At 39.6% G+C, this 18,098-nt stretch overlaps 1 protein-coding gene across 1 annotated transcript in view; it reads right to left on the bottom strand.

Annotated features, from left to right (window-relative positions):
- The window catches only part of TRIM44 (tripartite motif containing 44), a gene marked incomplete at its 5' end in the record, with an annotated part of 67,825 nt that extends 49,729 nt beyond the window's left edge, over nt 1-18,096 (bottom strand). The window contains one exon of the mRNA XM_034644805.1: nt 17,452-18,096. Coding sequence (XP_034500696.1) covers nt 17,452-18,096 — 645 coding nt within the window. The remainder of the gene's footprint in view (nt 1-17,451) is intronic.
- Nucleotides 18,097-18,098: the final 2 nt, after the last annotated feature.

The following is an 18,098-nucleotide window of genomic DNA, read 5'->3' as shown; positions in this document are numbered from 1 at the left end:
GGGGAGAGACAGAGGAAGATGCACTGATATTCTCCCTTCAGGATATTCACCCATTCCAATCTCTCCCCCTGCTTTAAGAATTATTCCCAAAGATTCACTGGGGTCTATATTGAGTCAGCTATACTCAGTTTCTAAATGGGTGGTGAAAAAAACACTCCTCAATGTTTTGTTTTGTTTTTTTTTAACCCATCAAATAAGCAGATGGTCAGAGAGGCTCCACTGGGCAGACCTGCCTCCAATGGCTGCAGGGCTGAAGCAGTAGAAGTGGAAGACTCTGGCCCCAGGTTCACCTCCTTTCTTTCCCCCACACATTTTCTGCACCACAAGAAGCCTTGTATACAGAGGTTCGAGCTAGTACACCCAAGCTCTGCGTGTACTAAGCAGTCACCCTTGGCCACATCTGGGACCTAGTAACGCACACCTCAGGGGTGGAGTCTAATGGCTTGATCCACCTTTGGGAGGACAGACTCAGAAAGAGGCTCTGCAGGCCTCGAAGGCAGGTTCAAGACATTTTGTCAGGTAATTCTTGGGTCCTGGTACTCAGAGAGTAGTCAAGAAGGGGATGGGCATGGTCCTCTAAAGGAAGGGCCCTCTAAAGCATGAAGCATAGGGGAGGTGCACAGGGTTATCTGGGTCTAAGGTGGTATCTGAATTTGAATGTCCCCAGAGCAAAGGGTGGTTATGTTTTAGTGAATTATCTGTTTGCAAAGGGCAGTCATCAGTCAAAAGGTAACCAGGATCAGAAATTCTACCCTCATACTTATTGTGGTGGAATACAGCAACTGCCTCTGAAACCTGTGTTCTAATTGAGAGGTAGACCACGACAGTAACAAAGCACAGGCTAATTCTAACCTTATAGACATTTGGTTCCAAAAATGTCCAGAGTCTACTGTGTCAGCCCTTGCAGCCAGCACTACAGGTGGCGAAGTAAGAGTCTCCTGATATCACTCCTCTCCACCTCCATCCCACCCAATACCTTCGAAGAACACAGGAGTGCAATGTGAACATACCTTGTTTACACACCTCTTTCCTGCCCTGAAAGAGTGCAGAATAAAAAGAAACAAGTGGCATGTTGTGACACCTACCTCTCGGAGTCTGATGACTCTGTGAAGATTCAGCAGGATTTACAAAAGCCACCTCCTAAGGATGAGTCACAACAAAGCCAAAGGAAGGACAAAATGCCTTACACTTGAACTTGTTCTTTATTCTCCAAGGCACTTTTATATGCTCTTTCACTGGCATTTCGTGATAAACCTGAAAACTAGTGTATTCACACTTTACAGCTGAGAAAATGGCTCGTGGAAATCAAATGAGGAACCTAAAAATTTTGGGGCGCCTAGGTGGCGCAGTCATTAAGCATCTGCCTTCGGCTCAGGGTGTGATCCTGGCGTTCTGGGATCGAGCCCCATATCAGGCTCCTCCACTAGGAGCCTGCTTCTTCCTCTCCTGCTCCCCCTGCTTGTGTTCCCTCTCTCGCTGGCTGTCTCTCTCTGTCTAATAAATAAATAAATAAATAAATCTTTTAAAAAAATAAAAATAAAAATCACAGGGCTCATACACTCTGTCATTGGCATTTCACAATTACACAGTAACTAAGAGGTGATGTATTCTCACTTTACAATGGTCAAAAATGGTTCTGTGGAAGTCAAACGATGCCCCCCAAATCACAAAGCTAGTCAGTCAGCAGCAAAACCAGGATCAGACTGATCCAAATGAAAAAGATTTATAATATATACAACAGAAGAGGTTGATGTCAACAATACATAAGAAAATACAAAAGGGATTCTTACGAGTAAAAAAAGTCAAATAAGCACAAAAGAAATCCAAAGGCTATGAACATAATAGAAATGCAGAATGGCTAACATACATACGAAAAGATGTGGAAGATGCTCAAATTTACTAGCAATTAAGGTATTTCTTATCCATCATATTGAAAAAAAAGTTCTGATCTGATATCAAGTGATGAGGGGCTTTGGAGAAACTTACATATGTTGCTGATATAAAAATGATGAAGCTACTTTGAAATCACATACCTCTCCAGTCCATTTCTCTCTTTATCTCCATAAGAAAACCTAGCTCATGTGTCAAGGAGACTTGCACAGATATATTTATGGTAGCACTGTTTGTAGTACTGAACAAACTAGAAACATTCTGAACATCCATCAACAGTAGGGGGCTAAATAAGCTTTGGAATTAACAGAACGTGGAATATAATATAGCAAATAAAAATGAGGTAGATCTGTTATATGCCTGGGTACAAGGCAAGACATAATGAATTTTTTTAAAAATCTGTAAAAGGATACATACTATAAATAACATCTATTTAAAAAAAAACAAACAAACTATTACTCTCCCTGAGTGCTATATGTGTATGTAAAAGACCTGAAAGAAATGATTGGAGGAACTGGTATTGCAGACAGTAGCAGGAAGGGTCTTAGACTAGCTAACGGTAGTCCTACTGTCTAATTAAGATTTAGAATACGTAAAGATGGGACTGAGGACAGGAGGACAGACCTACGGCTTCTTCAGTGCCTCTCTACATGGGTTTGCTAAAATAAATACTGGGGCGCTGTTCCCTTTACACTGCAAACATATGAACCAGCAGGTACGAGAGGGTTCTTTACCTGGTGTTTATGTACAGATTTTGGGAGTTTAAAACCCCTAAAACTGTACACAAAATTTGGAATGCACATGAACTTTTCTAGGGAAAGAGACATTAGCTTTCCTCAGAGTACCAAAAAAGTTTAACTTTCCACGTTAAGACAACCTCACACAAAGAAAAAAGACCCATGTTCTATTCCTACTTCTGCCACTACCTACGTGAGCCTAGAAAAGTCATTTTATATCTTTGGATTTCTATTTCTTAATCTGTGAAGAAAGAAAATGGACCAAATCAGAATCTACAAATGTGTAGCCTGCAGCCAACAGAACTTTTTTTTGGGGGGGGGGACTTTTACAGTGTTATCCCACACAGCACACTGGGAATTTAAATTAGTTGCCAGCATTTGAAAATCAGGAGATACGGCCTAACAATAAAGATTTCTAGCTTCTTTTGAAAATCTGAAAGATCTGATTGTACTGGGCTCTCATTCCCACATGGCAGCACCTGGCTGAAGCTAAGCCGCAGCTATCTGCTTTACACCAGGCAAGCTCTCTCCAGTCTGCCATGCTTATTACCCCGGTTTGCTTCTCGCATTTGCTTCTCGCATTTGCATTTACATTACCTTTCTGGTCCCTGAAGACATCTGAAGTTGTTATCCCTGGAAGCAACACTGAAGGTTTTCTACCTCTAAGGGTCCTTGTATGTGAACACCAAAAACCTGGGATGTCTCTCTTCAAAGGGGATGAGGACACCTCATAAACACATGTCCACCCATTTACCCCCCCAAACAAAAAAGTAATATAGCTCATTTTCATGTAAACGTCCTTTGAAAATGTGTGAGGGACATTAACAAAGGTGGATTATGGTAGGTGAAAGCGGCATCAGAAGAAGGATCTCCTGACTTTTGTCTCTTGACAAGTATCTCTGTAGTTTTACAGGAGTTAGTTTAGTCTAATGCCAATAACCAGCTGGGCACCAAAAGAACAGTAATTTGTCTTTAGAACTGTAAATGTTAATCACTTAAACATCCTAAACTGGCTCCTAGATATTGAATTCTGTATTACAAAAAAATCAGAAGACGCTGAGTTCAGAAAGAATACTGGCTGGCTGTTTTGGTTTATTTCCTTGTGTTGGTAACATGCTTTACAAAAAAAAAAAAAAAAAAAAAAGATCAACCCAATTTTCTGTTATTTTTACAAAAAGGTTTTTTTGGGGGAAAACAGTGGAAAAGGACCAAAAGATAGAATATATAACAAGTCCTCCTAAGGAATCAAATCAGAAAGCTAAGGCCTTGTCAAAACGAAATGAAACTGAATTTTTTTTTATCACCATGCCATGTACAAAAATTCTTTACCGACACTACTTGATTTTCCAGCTCCAAGTCCACTCCTACGTCAGGCAACTACCAAAATCATTTTTGGTTCTGAGAAACCCATCACCAGGTCTTTCTAAAGCTAACTCTAAAACACGTGCCCCCTCCAGCTACTCTTCACCATCTGTCCTACTCCTCTAGCCAAGCAACAGCGCTGTTCGCGTCCTTGCTACCCTATCATCCATCTCCACACAGACACCAGAGTGAAGTTCTAAGAATGGAAGTCACATCACTCACTCCCTTGCTTAAATAGTCTATGGCTCCTCAGAATAAAATCCAAAGTCCTCATCAGGACCTACTTGGTAATCTGACGTCAACTACTACTCCCTCATCCCCTATCCTTACTCAGTTATTCTCTAGCCATCCTTTTTATCCCCCAGCAAGCTTACTTCACCTCAGAGCCTCTTCACATGTTTTTTTTCCACCTGGGCCACTATGCCCCCAGATCTTCCCATCACTGGCTCTAATTCTCCCCAGGTCACCACCTCAAACAACTCCTTCTCATATTCTTAAATAGCCTCCCCCCCTTTCCCCATCCCAGTCACTCTCCTCCTCCTTCCCCTAGTTTGTTATTCCTAGTATTTATCTTATTGTCATTTGAAATATAATTTACTGTTGAACTTCCTTATGTCTGTTTTGCTCATACCTTACAAGCTCCATGAGAAAAGGGACTTAGAATTACTCACTGTTAAATTCCCTACCTAAATACTCTACCTGATTGAATGAATAGATCAAAGGAAAAAATCATCATGCTACTAACTTCAAACACTATATAAAAATATCTTAATAAATACTCCACCTTAAAGAATTGTGGTAAAAATTAGATGAAATAATATGTAGGAAGCTTATAGTAGAGAACCTGGCACATACTAAGTTCTCAATAAGTTTCAGTTATCATTGTTGTTGTTATTGAGGGACTACTAAGTACCAAGTACTGAGATAAAGAAGGGATGAACAGAAAAAAATGACAAAACTGTTATTAATCAAAATACTTTGTAAAATACCTTGGAAGAAAGCTTCAGGTAGAAGAGAAAACAGTTTTAGAATATTCAGAAAGTATCTATTAAATACTTTCATACAGAAGGTAGACATTAGACGACTGTGTTGGCACAACTTTAAAGTTTAGATGTATGTGGGAATAATTAAAATGGGGGAGCAGAGGCAACATGGGGTGGTGGAAAGAACATGTACTGTGGCATCAACCTGGGTTCAAACCCTAGTCCTTCTACTTACGAACTAGGTGACCTTCCACAAAGCTCAACCTCTTTGAGTATCAGTTTCCTCATCTGTAAAATGAGAATCATAGTAACATCGCTTATTGTAGGAGTTGTACTGAGATCAACTGAAACAATGAATGAAAAGCACCTCACCTAAAACCACTCAATAACTATTATTACTGTATTCTCATCTCTGGAAAGAGCCTCAAAATTCAACAGCAGAAAGAGTTTCTAGACTGTCTTAGTTTTATAACCTCTGCTGAAGATTAGTATTTTCATTCTTCAGGCACACGAAGTCAGAGTCTACAACTCAACACAGGTTACACCCCACCAGGGTTCACATCGACCCAAAAGACAGACAGGAGAACAGAGGGGTGCCTATAATATCTCTCCCCATGACTGCCTACTGGAAAGAAAATGGAGGCTATTTCCTAACCAAAAACTAAAGAGTGTATTGCCCCTGCCTCAGCCCTCTGCTTCTATAAAAATTTCCCACAGTTCAGAATGTAAAACAGAATTTAAAGAGGACAACCAGTAAGACTTGTGAACCTAAAATTAGACCTACCAGCTGTGTTTTGGTTAGCTAGTGCATAAAGCACCAGCAGGACACTGAAACATACAGGAGCCTCTTCTCGAAGACAAGTTTTTCACCAGCCTATCTACCCACCAGAATAAAGCAGGCAGAAGGAGCAGAAGGAGAGGGGGTTGAACACTTTTCACCCAAAGAAACTTGGTGTCCAGAACTTCTGCGGCTGCCAGACTAACTGGTTTGGAATTGAACTCAGAATAGTACCTTAGATGGCTTTATAATGGTAATAAGAATGAGCCACCAACGCTGAGGGCTTATTATCTTCCAAGCACTATGTTAAGCTCTTTACATGTATGATCTTTGTTCCTCACTATAACCCAATAAAGAGAAGCAATTATTATACCGATGTGACAGATGAGGAAACTAAGAGGCAGAGAGGCCGAGTGAATTATCCAACATGATGCAGCTAATAAATACGCAAATTCATAGATTGCAAAGCTGACTAATCCAAGACTGCTTGGTCTTTCATAATCATTCTCCCATTTTTCCTTAGTAACAGACCCCAGTTTTTAGCTGACACACTGCACTGTAGCCTGAAGAAAAGACTGTGTCCTAGCCTCCCTTGCAACTAGAAAAGGCCACAGGATTGAATTCTAGCCAATGAAACATAAACAGCAATGTGTGCAACTTCTGGAGGGTTTCCTTAAAACGGAGGGGTGTGCCCTTCTTCACTTTCCTATGCCTGCTATCCTGGAACTTGGTTGTGCTAGCTCAACTCCAGCAGTCAGCTTGGTCCATGGCAAGAACCACACCCTAGGGGTGGCAGAGCGGAGCTAGAAAGAGCCTAGATTCCTAATAACACCACAGTTCCTCCACACCAGCCTAGACTGCTTACATCCAGACTTCATTTACACAGAGAGAAATAAATCTCTCTCGTTTGAGTTGTTATTATTTTGGATTTTTCCAAATTATTTCATTATATTAGATGCAGCTGAATTAATGTAAACACTGAAACACTAAATCATTATGCAATACTGTCTCTTTCAGTTCATCAACACCCCAAAACTAGAAGAGATATTTCATATCATATATTCACCGAATATTCCATGTATATCTACTACTCAACAGGCACTGTGCTAGGTACTGGGAACACAAAGATAAACAACTTATAGTAGTAGCCTTAGAAGAGTTTATAACCCACATGGGACATGGAAAGAAATAACATCGATAGAGTATACGGTAATTAATGTTACAGTGATGTGTATAGCTTGTTGCTAAGGGAACACAGGAGAGCTACCTAACAGTCTAGTCTGTATTTACCTAGTAAAATCCTATCCATCCTGTCCACCTTGAATACCATTCCTGCCAAGAAATCTTTCCTAATTCCATGTTTTCAGCTGAAATTAATTTCTCTTTTCTCTGAGCCCCCATAGCATACTGTTTGTACCTCTCCTCTATTTACACACAAATAAGCACCTGAAAAGACTATCTTTCCTATTAAACTATAAGCTTCCTAATGTTAAAAACTTTTCTTTATTCTCAATATTCATCATACAGCACACCATAAATGCTCAAAAATTATTCAGATAAATAAGATCGCTTAAAATACCAGTCTTTAATGCTAACTGTATGCTATAGCTTGTACACATTAAAATGAATGTTTTCTCTAATACTCTATTGAAGTTAAAAGCAGATTACTTTGCTACCTGATCAAAAAGTAGCTAAACACATCTGAAGTGAATTTATTATATAATTAAATGTTCAACAAGAATATGGTTATGTGGCCTACATTATGGATTGAGCCTTTAGCATATTTGAAGGATTTTGTTTTTTTAATTTTTCATTCATTTTGGACATCTGAAAAGGACATCAATATTAATATTCTTTTCACTGATGCCATGTTGGCTTGATCCCTATGACAGTGATAAACACACAAATACACACACAAAACAAACCCCCAAAAGAAAAACAAAACACATATACAAAAGATTTAAGTCCACCAGGGCCAGAGTTCTGTGTTTCCTACCCCATTCTCATCTTTGCCCCCTCTTTTGAGAGGTCCATGAGCATCTGCGCTCCTTCCTGCCATACAAGTTTAGACTGTGGCTCTGGATATTAAAAAGAACCAACTGGAACAGGAATATGAAACTGAGCTGGTCATCTCAGAATGAACTGTAAGTTCAAGCAGAAGACACACTGAGCACTGACACAGACCCACCTCTGGCTTCTCAGTCTTGGGAGAGGAAAAGGTGGGTGGGTACACCAATGAATAGACAGGACATCCTTATTATGGACTGCAGTCAAGAAAAGCTGGTGTCACAGGCACACAGTTCTTTATTCTCAGAGGGGTTGAAGAATAAGAAGACTACTGCATCAGCAACCTTACCCTGAATAACTGAATAGCAATAATTGAACAGCATATAATGCCCATTAACCCATTCTATTCTGATGGAGAGGTCAGGGAAGAGAAAAAGGCGGCACTGGATTCCTGGGAGAGAGAGAAGGGAAAGCTTGGACCTTTTCTCAGGAGCCAGCTGTTAAGATTCCTGGCTAAGCTCTGCCACTTTCCAACTGTATGACCCTGGGCAAGTTATGCGATCTCCCTATGCGTCAGTTTCCTTCCTCTGTAAAATAGAGATAATAATAAAATGTACCTCAGGGCACCTTGGTGGTGCAGTTGGTTAAGCGTCCAACTCTTGGTTTCGGCTCAAGTCATGATCGTAAAACTGAGCCCTGCGTTGGCTCTGCACTCAGTGCAGAGTTGGCTTGAGATTCTCTCTCCCTCTCCCTCTGCCCCTCCTGCTCGTGCTTGTGCACGCACTCTCTCTCTCAAATAAATAATCAATAAATAAAACCTCTAGGATTGTTATGAGGATCAAATTAATATGTATAAAGAGCTTAGAACAGTGCCTAGCACATAAGTAGTATATAATAAGTGCCAGCTATTAATCCATTCTGGCTCCCAGACACCAACCATGATAAGTCATATTGTTAGCATGCACCCTTAACTCTGCGGTCTTCCTCTCCAAAACCACTAACTCCAGTCTAATCATGAGATGAACACAAGATGAATCCCAATAAAAGGACATCCTACAAAATACCTGACAAATCCCAGAGATTTGGATTTACTGGCAGGGAGGGTGATTTAAAGAATCACCCTCACAGATGATTCAGAAATGTAGCACTAGGATGAGAAATACACTTTTTACTTTGAGGACCTCACCTCCTCTTTCACTCCTTTCTACTTCCTAATGACGTTTTTGTTGTCCTTCCGGTATCCCGAGTTCACCTCTACCTTAAAACCTTTGCATTCACTATTCTTTCTACCTTAACCACTCTTCTCCCAGGATTTTTCTTAATTTTATTATTTCAATAATGAAGATTATACAAAGAGTCCGTGCTTTAACAGGACACAATGAGACAGCTTTTCCCCTGAGTTTAACCCTGCAGAAGCCCTCCAGGCCCTCCCCACAAGCTCATACTCCCTCTACAGGGTAGTATTTCACCTGTGCTAACAGAACATTACAACTACTAGAATTATATTATTCTTCTCACTTCAAGAGCCAACTATCCCTTTATGAAAAGTTGTAGGAACCAAAGCAATCATCTCTGCTACGAATCACTGAATTTTGCACGAGTAGTATGCAATTGGTAACACAAAAGAAGGGTTTTCCTAGATCTTTGCTAGATCTCATAAATTCAGATCTCTGCCCAAATGTCATATGCTCAGAGATGCTTTCCATGACTACCTCATCAAAATGTAACCCTCTGCTATCATGCCACTCACTCCTTCACTACTATGACTTGCTGATTTCACAGTACATACCATCGTCCCAAATTACCTCTCTTTCTCCCCAGCTAGAGTGTAAACTCCATGAAAGTTAGGGCCCTTTCCGTCCTCTTCACAGTATGAATTCCAAGACTTATTACAGGTTAAGTAAGTACATTTTGAAGAGTAGACACAGATGCACAACCCCAGAACTGCAGGCCTCTCTCATAAAGTTTCCATAGAACCATATGGGGCTGCTCCAACTGATAGGAAGTCATTCCCTTTACCTTAGTCTTCATTTGTCTTATTCTAAACAAATAAATAAGACACTGAAACATTCTGTAGCCAGTGCCTCATGGTTTTATTAAAAGATAACTCAAACCTTTCGGATAATTAAGAATAACATAAATAGGTACGTGTTTGGCAGACCTTCAACCTTCCTGCCTCCCTACCAGAGCTGCTTCTTATGAGCTGACTGAAGAGCCAGAGTCATGGACCATTATGGGAGACAGCACTGACATACCTCCATCTCCACCCCCCTAGAGCCACAGCTGTTCTGAGCATACGCCTATATCCTTCTAACCATCCTGCTATTAGTGCTCCCTCACCAGCTCTTCTCTGCAGTTGTTCCCAATGTCATTTAACCAAACATTCTTCTCCCCAAATACCCCATCTTAAAGGCACACTTGAGCGCAAGGGGTGTGGCTTCAAACCCTTTGGATCAGTCCATGATAAAACCATGTTAAGAACTCCACAGTGTGCTAGACACGTACTTTTCAAATCACAGGACAGGGGCACCTGGGTGGCACAGCGGTTAAGCGTCTGCCTTTGGCTCAGGGCATGATCCCGGCGTTATGGGATCGAGCCCCACATCAGGCTCCTCTGCTATGAGCCTGCTTCTTCCTCTCCCACTCCCCCTGCTTGTGTTCCCTCTCTCGCTGGCTGTCTCTATCTCTATCGAATAAATAAATAAAATCTTTTAAAAAAAAATCAAATCACAGGACACACCCACTAAAGTGCAATATAATCAATTTAGTGTGAGAATCCACAATTTTTTTGAACAGAACAAAAACAGAAAACATCATATCTGGTAAGGCATACAGTATTCAATTTGAGTTATTTAAAAGTGTATGTGTGTGTGTGTAAACAAGGTTACAATGTAAAATACACTTCCCCTACTGTAGGTTATGTTCAATTTTTTAAGCTACTGGTCTAGAGTTCTGAGAACATCTAATTGCACTTTTATTGTTCAACAAAAATGATTAACATAGCTATGAATGCAAATCCCCTTGACAATATAAGAATTTTCATATGAATAAGTCCATAAGCCAGATCAAGTTCCTTTGTCAGACCCAATGACCCATTTTCAGAGCCAGAAATTATGGTAAGAGAAACCTGCAAATCTGGTTAGATCATAATTTGGGCTGTGTAACTATATTTCTATGATACAGCAGGAACACACGTTCAATTCAAATTTGGACCCACAAAATCCTTTGGAGACAGAATCCTCTGGAGTGAAGAGGAAATAAATACAGCAGAGGAGGAGAGGCAGGACTTTCAAAGTCGCTCCAAAGACTAAGTGTTAATCTTGTCCCTTCAAAGTGTTCACCTTAGTTCTTTTGGCCTAGCCTTCAGGTCCCTCTTGCCATACAGTCACCTTCGTTCTCTGCCTTCTGAAGTTTGCTTGACAGTTAAGTGTCAGCAACCCTTGGCAAGAATTTGGCCTTCCTCCACCAATACCAGCCACTCACAGCCTGGTTAGGCACGAAGCTATCAGAACATGTATGTTTAACCAGACTCCTCATATTAATAATAAAAACAGCAGCTATCGTTTACTGAGAACTTACAATGTGTTTAACATTGTTAAAGTATCTTCTCATGAACTAAACCATTTTATTCACACGAAAATCCTGTTTTATTTCATAACTTTATACCCATTTTAGAGATATGGAAATAAGGCCAAACTGTTACATAGCTTGCCCAATGTCAAAAAGCAAGTGGCAGAGCTGGGATACTTTGTCCCTCTCTAATCCTGCCTGCTTCATTTTTTCTTCATAACACTTACTACATGTTTATTTGCTAATTTGTTTTTTCTGTTTCCTTCTAATACAATGTAAACTCCAATAGCATTAGGGACTTTTTCCATTCTGCTCACTGCTATATCCCCAATGCTTAGAAGCTCCTGCCCTTGACCAATACTCCAATACTCCATAAATACTTGCTGAATGAATGCAGTGTAACAGAGACCCTGTTCCCTCACCATCATCATGCTGTGCTACTTTTAATATTCCAAGAGCCTTACTCTCTTCCAATAAGCAAATGTACACCAGCCTCAAAACATTTGGAACCAGAGTGAAATGAAACTAATTAAAGCTGCAATGAAGCTCTGATCAAGCTCAAATCTTTACTGGATCAAAATAATCAGCCCCTCATGCTAGCTGCCCAATAGAGTAAATGGCACACCATTCTGAGGGAGAGAAAAGAAAAGAAAATACTACTCCAGTGTTTACAGTTCTTTTAAACACAACATCTAGTATTGGATGAAAAATTATGAGACATGAGAAGAATATGAAAATGTGACTTAAATTCAGACCCCAAAAGATTCAAAGAAATAGAGCTTTAAAAAATAACCAAATAAGCATTCTAGAGTTGAAAAACACAGTATCATAAATTAAGAATTTAACAAATGACATACAATGGAATATTTGTAGCTGTTAAAAAAAGATAGATAAATAAATAGTCATATCTGTGGAGTGATTTCCAAGACATACTGCAAATAAAAAAAAGCAAAGCAAAAAAAGAGAATTTATATTGCCCCAAACCCCATTAATTCCAGTTTCACCACGAGAAAAACATCAGACAAATCCAAACTAAGAGAAATCCTACACAACACCTGACTAGCACTCCTCCAAACTACCAAGGTCATCAAAAGCAAAAAACAATGTAATGTGACCACAGGATCCTGATACAAAAGTCATTAGAGGAAAAACTGGTGAAATTCTAATAATGTCCGTAGGTTAGTTAGCAATACTGTTCCAATGTTAACATAAGAAGAGTACAGGAGGGGTGCCTGGGTGGCTCAGTGGGCTGAGTGGCTACCTGCAGCTCAGGTCATGATCTCAGGGTCCTGAGATCAAGCCCCACATTAGACTTCCTGCTTAGTGGGGAGTCTGCTTCTCCCTGTCCCTCTGCTGCTCCCACTGCTTGTGCTCTCTCCCTTGTGCACATTCTTTCTCAAAATAAGTAAATAAAATATTAAAAAAAAAAAAGTACAGGAAGCAGCTCTTGATCTGAGGACATTTACTGATATGCAAGAAATTGGAGATTGGAGAAACTGGAGTGCATTTGATAGGGGGTGCAAAGCGAGGGAGAAGAGAAGGTAAGAGAAAGCAAAGATGATGGGATGCTCAGAGTGAGACTTTTTTTTTTTAATTTGTTTGTTTTTTAAGTAATGTCTACACCCAATGCACAGCTCAAACTCACAACCTTAAGATCAAAAGTCAGATGCTCTACCAAATGAACCAGACAGGTGCCCCAGAGTGAGACATTTAAAAGAGACCCTTTCCACATAGACTTCGGATGCTCTCACTCCAGCCAGAGTAAAGTCTTAGAGTAAAGACAAACTAAACTTGCCACTATCGCACCCTCTGAAGGGGACTGTGGGAGTGTTGCCTTAGAGCTGAACAGAAGGAGGTGGGGAACTGTAGGACTGGATGAAAATGAAGTCTTTAACAAGTTGTAAACCTGGGCAGGTACCTTCTGAAAATTTGGTCCAAGAATCTCAAGCAATTCATTTAACTTAAGGGGGTTCTAAACAAATTGTACTCTCAGGCCTTAGCACAAGCAAATGCTATCCTCTTTCGAAGAATACAGCTTCATGCCAAGGCTTAGGAAATCTCCACAAATAATTTTTCAAAGGCAATGAAGAGTTGCGCAAATGTAACACAAAAGGAAATAAAGAAATATGATAAATACCATAAAAAACAACAGCAGAGGAGATCTACAGTCTTCACATACTGAATTATCAAAGAGAGATTATGACTAACATACTTACTGTTCTTACAGGAATAAAGAGGATAGCTATAGTATGAAGAAAGATAGTAAGAGCATATGATTCACAAATTTATGCTAGTACATCTGAAAAGTTAAACAAAATGGACAAACTTCTGGGAAAATGTAACTTATCAAAACTGACCTAAGGAAAAATAGATAACTTGAACATACCTATAACCATTAAAGAAACTGAATTCATAATAAAAAATACCATAGAAAACAAAGTAACAAAATTCTCTCTCTTTCTCTTTTTAGGTCCAGACAGCTTCTATGGTCAGTTCTACCAATCATTCTAGGAAGAAACATACCAATCTTATACAAACACTTCCCGAGCATTAAAACAGAGAAACTATGTGAGAAGCAATACACTGTGACTCCTACCACAAAGCCAACATAACCTTGATAGGAAAATATCATATGGGCAGTACAAAGAAGAAAATTTACAAGCTAATTTCTCCTGTAAATATAAATGGAAAAACATCCTACATAAATTATCAATAAACCAAATTTTAAAACATGAAGATACTTCACTATGACCAAGTTGCATTTATCCCAGAAATGCAAAGCTGCTTTAATTGTAAAATATGATGACATGAAGGGATGGAAATAAGACCATATATATGCACACCCCTGTGTTTTCGTGCACAAATACAAGAAGAAATATTTGAAAGATGAGCAAGAATCTAATAAAAGTGGTTACCAATAGTTGTTGGGGAAGAAACCAGGTGAAAAGGACAAAGGTGAACTAGAGACTTTTGAGACATGTGAACATAATACTGATTTTTAAATTTAAAAAATCAATTAACATAATTCACCACATTAACCTAGTAAAAAGAGTAAAATCAAATGAACACTCCAATAGATGCAGGAAAACCACTTGACAAAATTCAGTAGCCACTCAATATTAAGAAAAACTCTTAAGCTAGGATTAAAAGGGAATTTTCCTAATCTGATGAAACATGTCTGTGAAAAAAAAACAACTATCACACTTATGTGTAAAATGTTATAAATTATTTATCAATTAAAACAAGGCCACTGGGTGTTATACGCAACTAATGAAGCATCAAACTTTACATCGGAATCTGGGGATGTACTGTATGGTGATNCTATCACACTTATGTGTAAAATGTTATAAATTATTTATCAATTAAAACAAGGCCAGAATACCCACTATCACTTCTATTCAACATTAGAGGTCCTATCTAAAGTAGTAAGGCAAGAAAAAAAAAAACAACACACATAAGGATTGGAAAGAAAAACTGTCCCTCTCTGCAGATAATATGGTCATGTATGTAGAATGAATCTACACGTTAATTATTAGAATATTTATGAGAATTTAGAAGACATCTTAACACAAAAATAAATATATAAAAGTTAACCATATTCCTATATACAAACAATAAAAAACAAAAATTTTTAATCTTTTTTTTTTTTTACAATACTATAAGATTTTAAGTACCCAGGAATAAATTTCAAAATGATATACAAGATCTTTCAGGAAAACTTCATCATGAGGCAATTTAGACCTAAATATATGAGACTTTATCTTGGAATGGTATTAATTCTCTGTATATTGGTTTATAAACTGAATACAATACAAAAAACGTTCTGCAGGCTTCCTTAATACAACTTTATAGAATGCTTCTAAGAAACATAAAAGGCCAAGACTGGCTGAGACACTCTTCTAAAAGAACAAAGTGGAAGGACTTGCTCTACCAGATATTAAGAAAGACACATTACAAAGCTATGGTAACTAAGAAAACATGTTTTTCACACAGAGGTACACTAACAGATCGATGGTACAGAATAGAAGACCCAAGAAACACATTCACAGGCATATGGACAGGTGGCACAGCAGATCCATGTAGGAAAGACAGGCTTTTCAATAAATGCTGCTAGACCAACTGGCTACCTATATGAGGAAAAAAAGAAATTGAGCCTCCACTTCCACTATGGGAAAATCAATACTAAGTGGAACAAGACAAAAAAAGCACTAACAATAAAGGCAATTATTGATAAATTCTACTACATTAAACTGAAGAGCTTCTACTCCAGGCACAATTTAAAAAAACAGACTAGAAGATATTTGCAACCCATAGAAACAAAAGAGAAGTCGGAATAAACTTCTATAAATTAATGCGAAAAAGACAGACAACCTAATAGAAAAATGAACAAAAAGCCCTGAATGGGGCACTTCACAAAAGAAGAGATACAAAAAATACACAAAGTCCTCAGTAACTAGAGGGATGCAAATTTAAACCACAAGAAGAAACCATACATATCTACAAAATAGACAAAAATTTTAAATTCTCTAATAGCAAGTGCTAGTGATGAAACAGAACGACAGGAACTCTCATACACTCTTCATGGCAATGCAAAGTGGTACAACCACTTTGGAAAATAGTTGGCAACATGTGGTGCTATTTAAGATACGTGCAGTCTGTGTCCCAACAATCTCACTCCCAAGTTTACATTCCATTTAAATATATGTAGATGTTCACCAGGAGACATGAACAAGAATGTCTATACCAACATTGTTTATAATAGGCAGAAACCTCAGAATCTGGAAATCAAATGTTCATCACTGATAGAATAGGTAACTTGTGGCATAGTCATAAAATGGAATTCCACACAACAATGAAAATGAACAAACCACAGCTACCCACTGGATGAATTTCACAAACACAAGGCTGAAAAAATGAAGCAAAACCCAAAAGAATGCACAATATGACATCAACTGTGTCAAGCTCAAGTAAGTTTAGGAATGCATACATATGCGGTAAAGTATAAAGATAAACACAGAAATATCACCACAGAAGTCCAGAAAATGGTTACCAATGTGGAAGGGAACTGGTTATAATTGGAAAGGGCACAGGTCTTCAATATTGCTATTAATATTCTATTTCTTAATCTGGGTAGAGGTTACATCAGAATTTGTTTTATAATTGTAGGTTAGACTGTGCATATGGTTTTATACACTTTGTGTATTTTACAATTAAAAAAAAGGGAAAATCTCAACACAGGAGATTTTCAATAACAAAGTATTTGTTATCCCAGTGCCAGGAATTGCAAAGTTGCTTAGGGAAACAAAAGTCATCATAATATGACAACATTCACTAATGAACTGGTCACTCTGCTCAAACTTTCCTCCCTGGTTAACTCCAGCAATTTCTCTGACTATAAACATCCACAATATAAATAAAAGGCAAATCATTTGCAAATTCGGTCTTTCAAAAAATATTTATTAATGTCTATGACTTTCCAAACACTGATCTAGGGAATCAGCAAGGTCCAAGAAAGATAAAGGTCCTGCCCTCCCGCTAAAGATGGAGGACACAGGAACTCCCATTCCAAGTTTGTCTCAAACCTCTCGTCCTCCTTCCCAAACAATTATCACACATGAAGAGCCTAAAAGAAGCTGGAGGCACATATGACCTTAATACAGAAACCACCACTTCAGGGGGGCTCTTCACTACAGAGGAACCACCTGCTTGGGTTCATCTGGCTGAAGCACGGTTTCCCATATTCTCAAGTAGGCAAAGAGACTGCCTTACCAAGTCAAGGCACCAATCTCAACAATGGTGATGCTGTGGGAATTGGCTTACATGGGGTCAAAACTCCCAAGGAATGTTTTAACTGTGACCCAGAGACCAGAGGTTTGCAATTTTCCACTTATCGTACACTAGGCTTTGTATGTATATGTATTTCCCTCGGGTCAGAGTCCAGAACTTTCAACTGATTCTCAAAGGAGTTCAACCAAAAAGAGTTTATAAGCACTGCCCTCAATAAGTTGAGCAGATTAACTTCTTAAGGTCATGGTGAAAGAGATTGTGGCCACAACTAGGCCACCTGAGTTGAAACACAGGTGTCCTGACCTCTAGGCCTATGCTCTGCATACACAATACTTACTCTTAGTTCTTCGAAGGCTTCGTCTAGGGTGGAGAGCTGGTGGCCCTGGTGAGTCCCAATGACAGGGCACAGGACACAGATGAGCTGCTTATCTTCCTGACAATAGGTGCTCAAATCGAGCCCATGGTCCGGACACTTCCTCTTGGCCACTCTCTCTGCTTCCATTTCTATTTCTGGGTCAAATTCACTTTCTGCCTCCGTTTCTCCCTCAGCCTCAGATTCTCCTTCTTGGTTGTCTTCCTCTGCTTCACTCTCTTGCTCATCCTCCATTTCTTCCTCACTGTCCTCTTCACTCTCTTCATCGCTCTCATCCTCACTCTCTTCCTCCGTCTCGCTCTCTTCTTCGGATTCACTGTCGTCCTCGGACTCACTCTCCTCCCCCACCTCGCTCTCTAGGTCCCGCTCATTCTCCACCTTGGCCTCGGCTTCTTCCTTGGCGTCGCCCTGCGCCGGGGTTCCGGCGGTCCAGGCCTGGGCGGCGCCGTGAACATACTGGGCCAGGTGGTGGCTGGGGAACTTCTGCCTGTGCGCCTCGGCGTGGCGGTGGCAGTAGCAGAAGGCGCACTCTCGGCACACTTCCTCGGCCCCCGGAGCCTCGTCGGGCTCGCACTCGTCACACGTGCCGTCGTGCGGCAGCTCCTCGAAGG

Source organism: Ailuropoda melanoleuca, chromosome 16, assembly GCF_002007445.2.
Source record: "Ailuropoda melanoleuca isolate Jingjing chromosome 16, ASM200744v2, whole genome shotgun sequence".
In the NCBI taxonomy this organism is placed as follows: Eukaryota; Metazoa; Chordata; class Mammalia; order Carnivora; family Ursidae; genus Ailuropoda; species Ailuropoda melanoleuca.
This window is presented reverse-complemented; position numbering and strand designations above follow the sequence as displayed.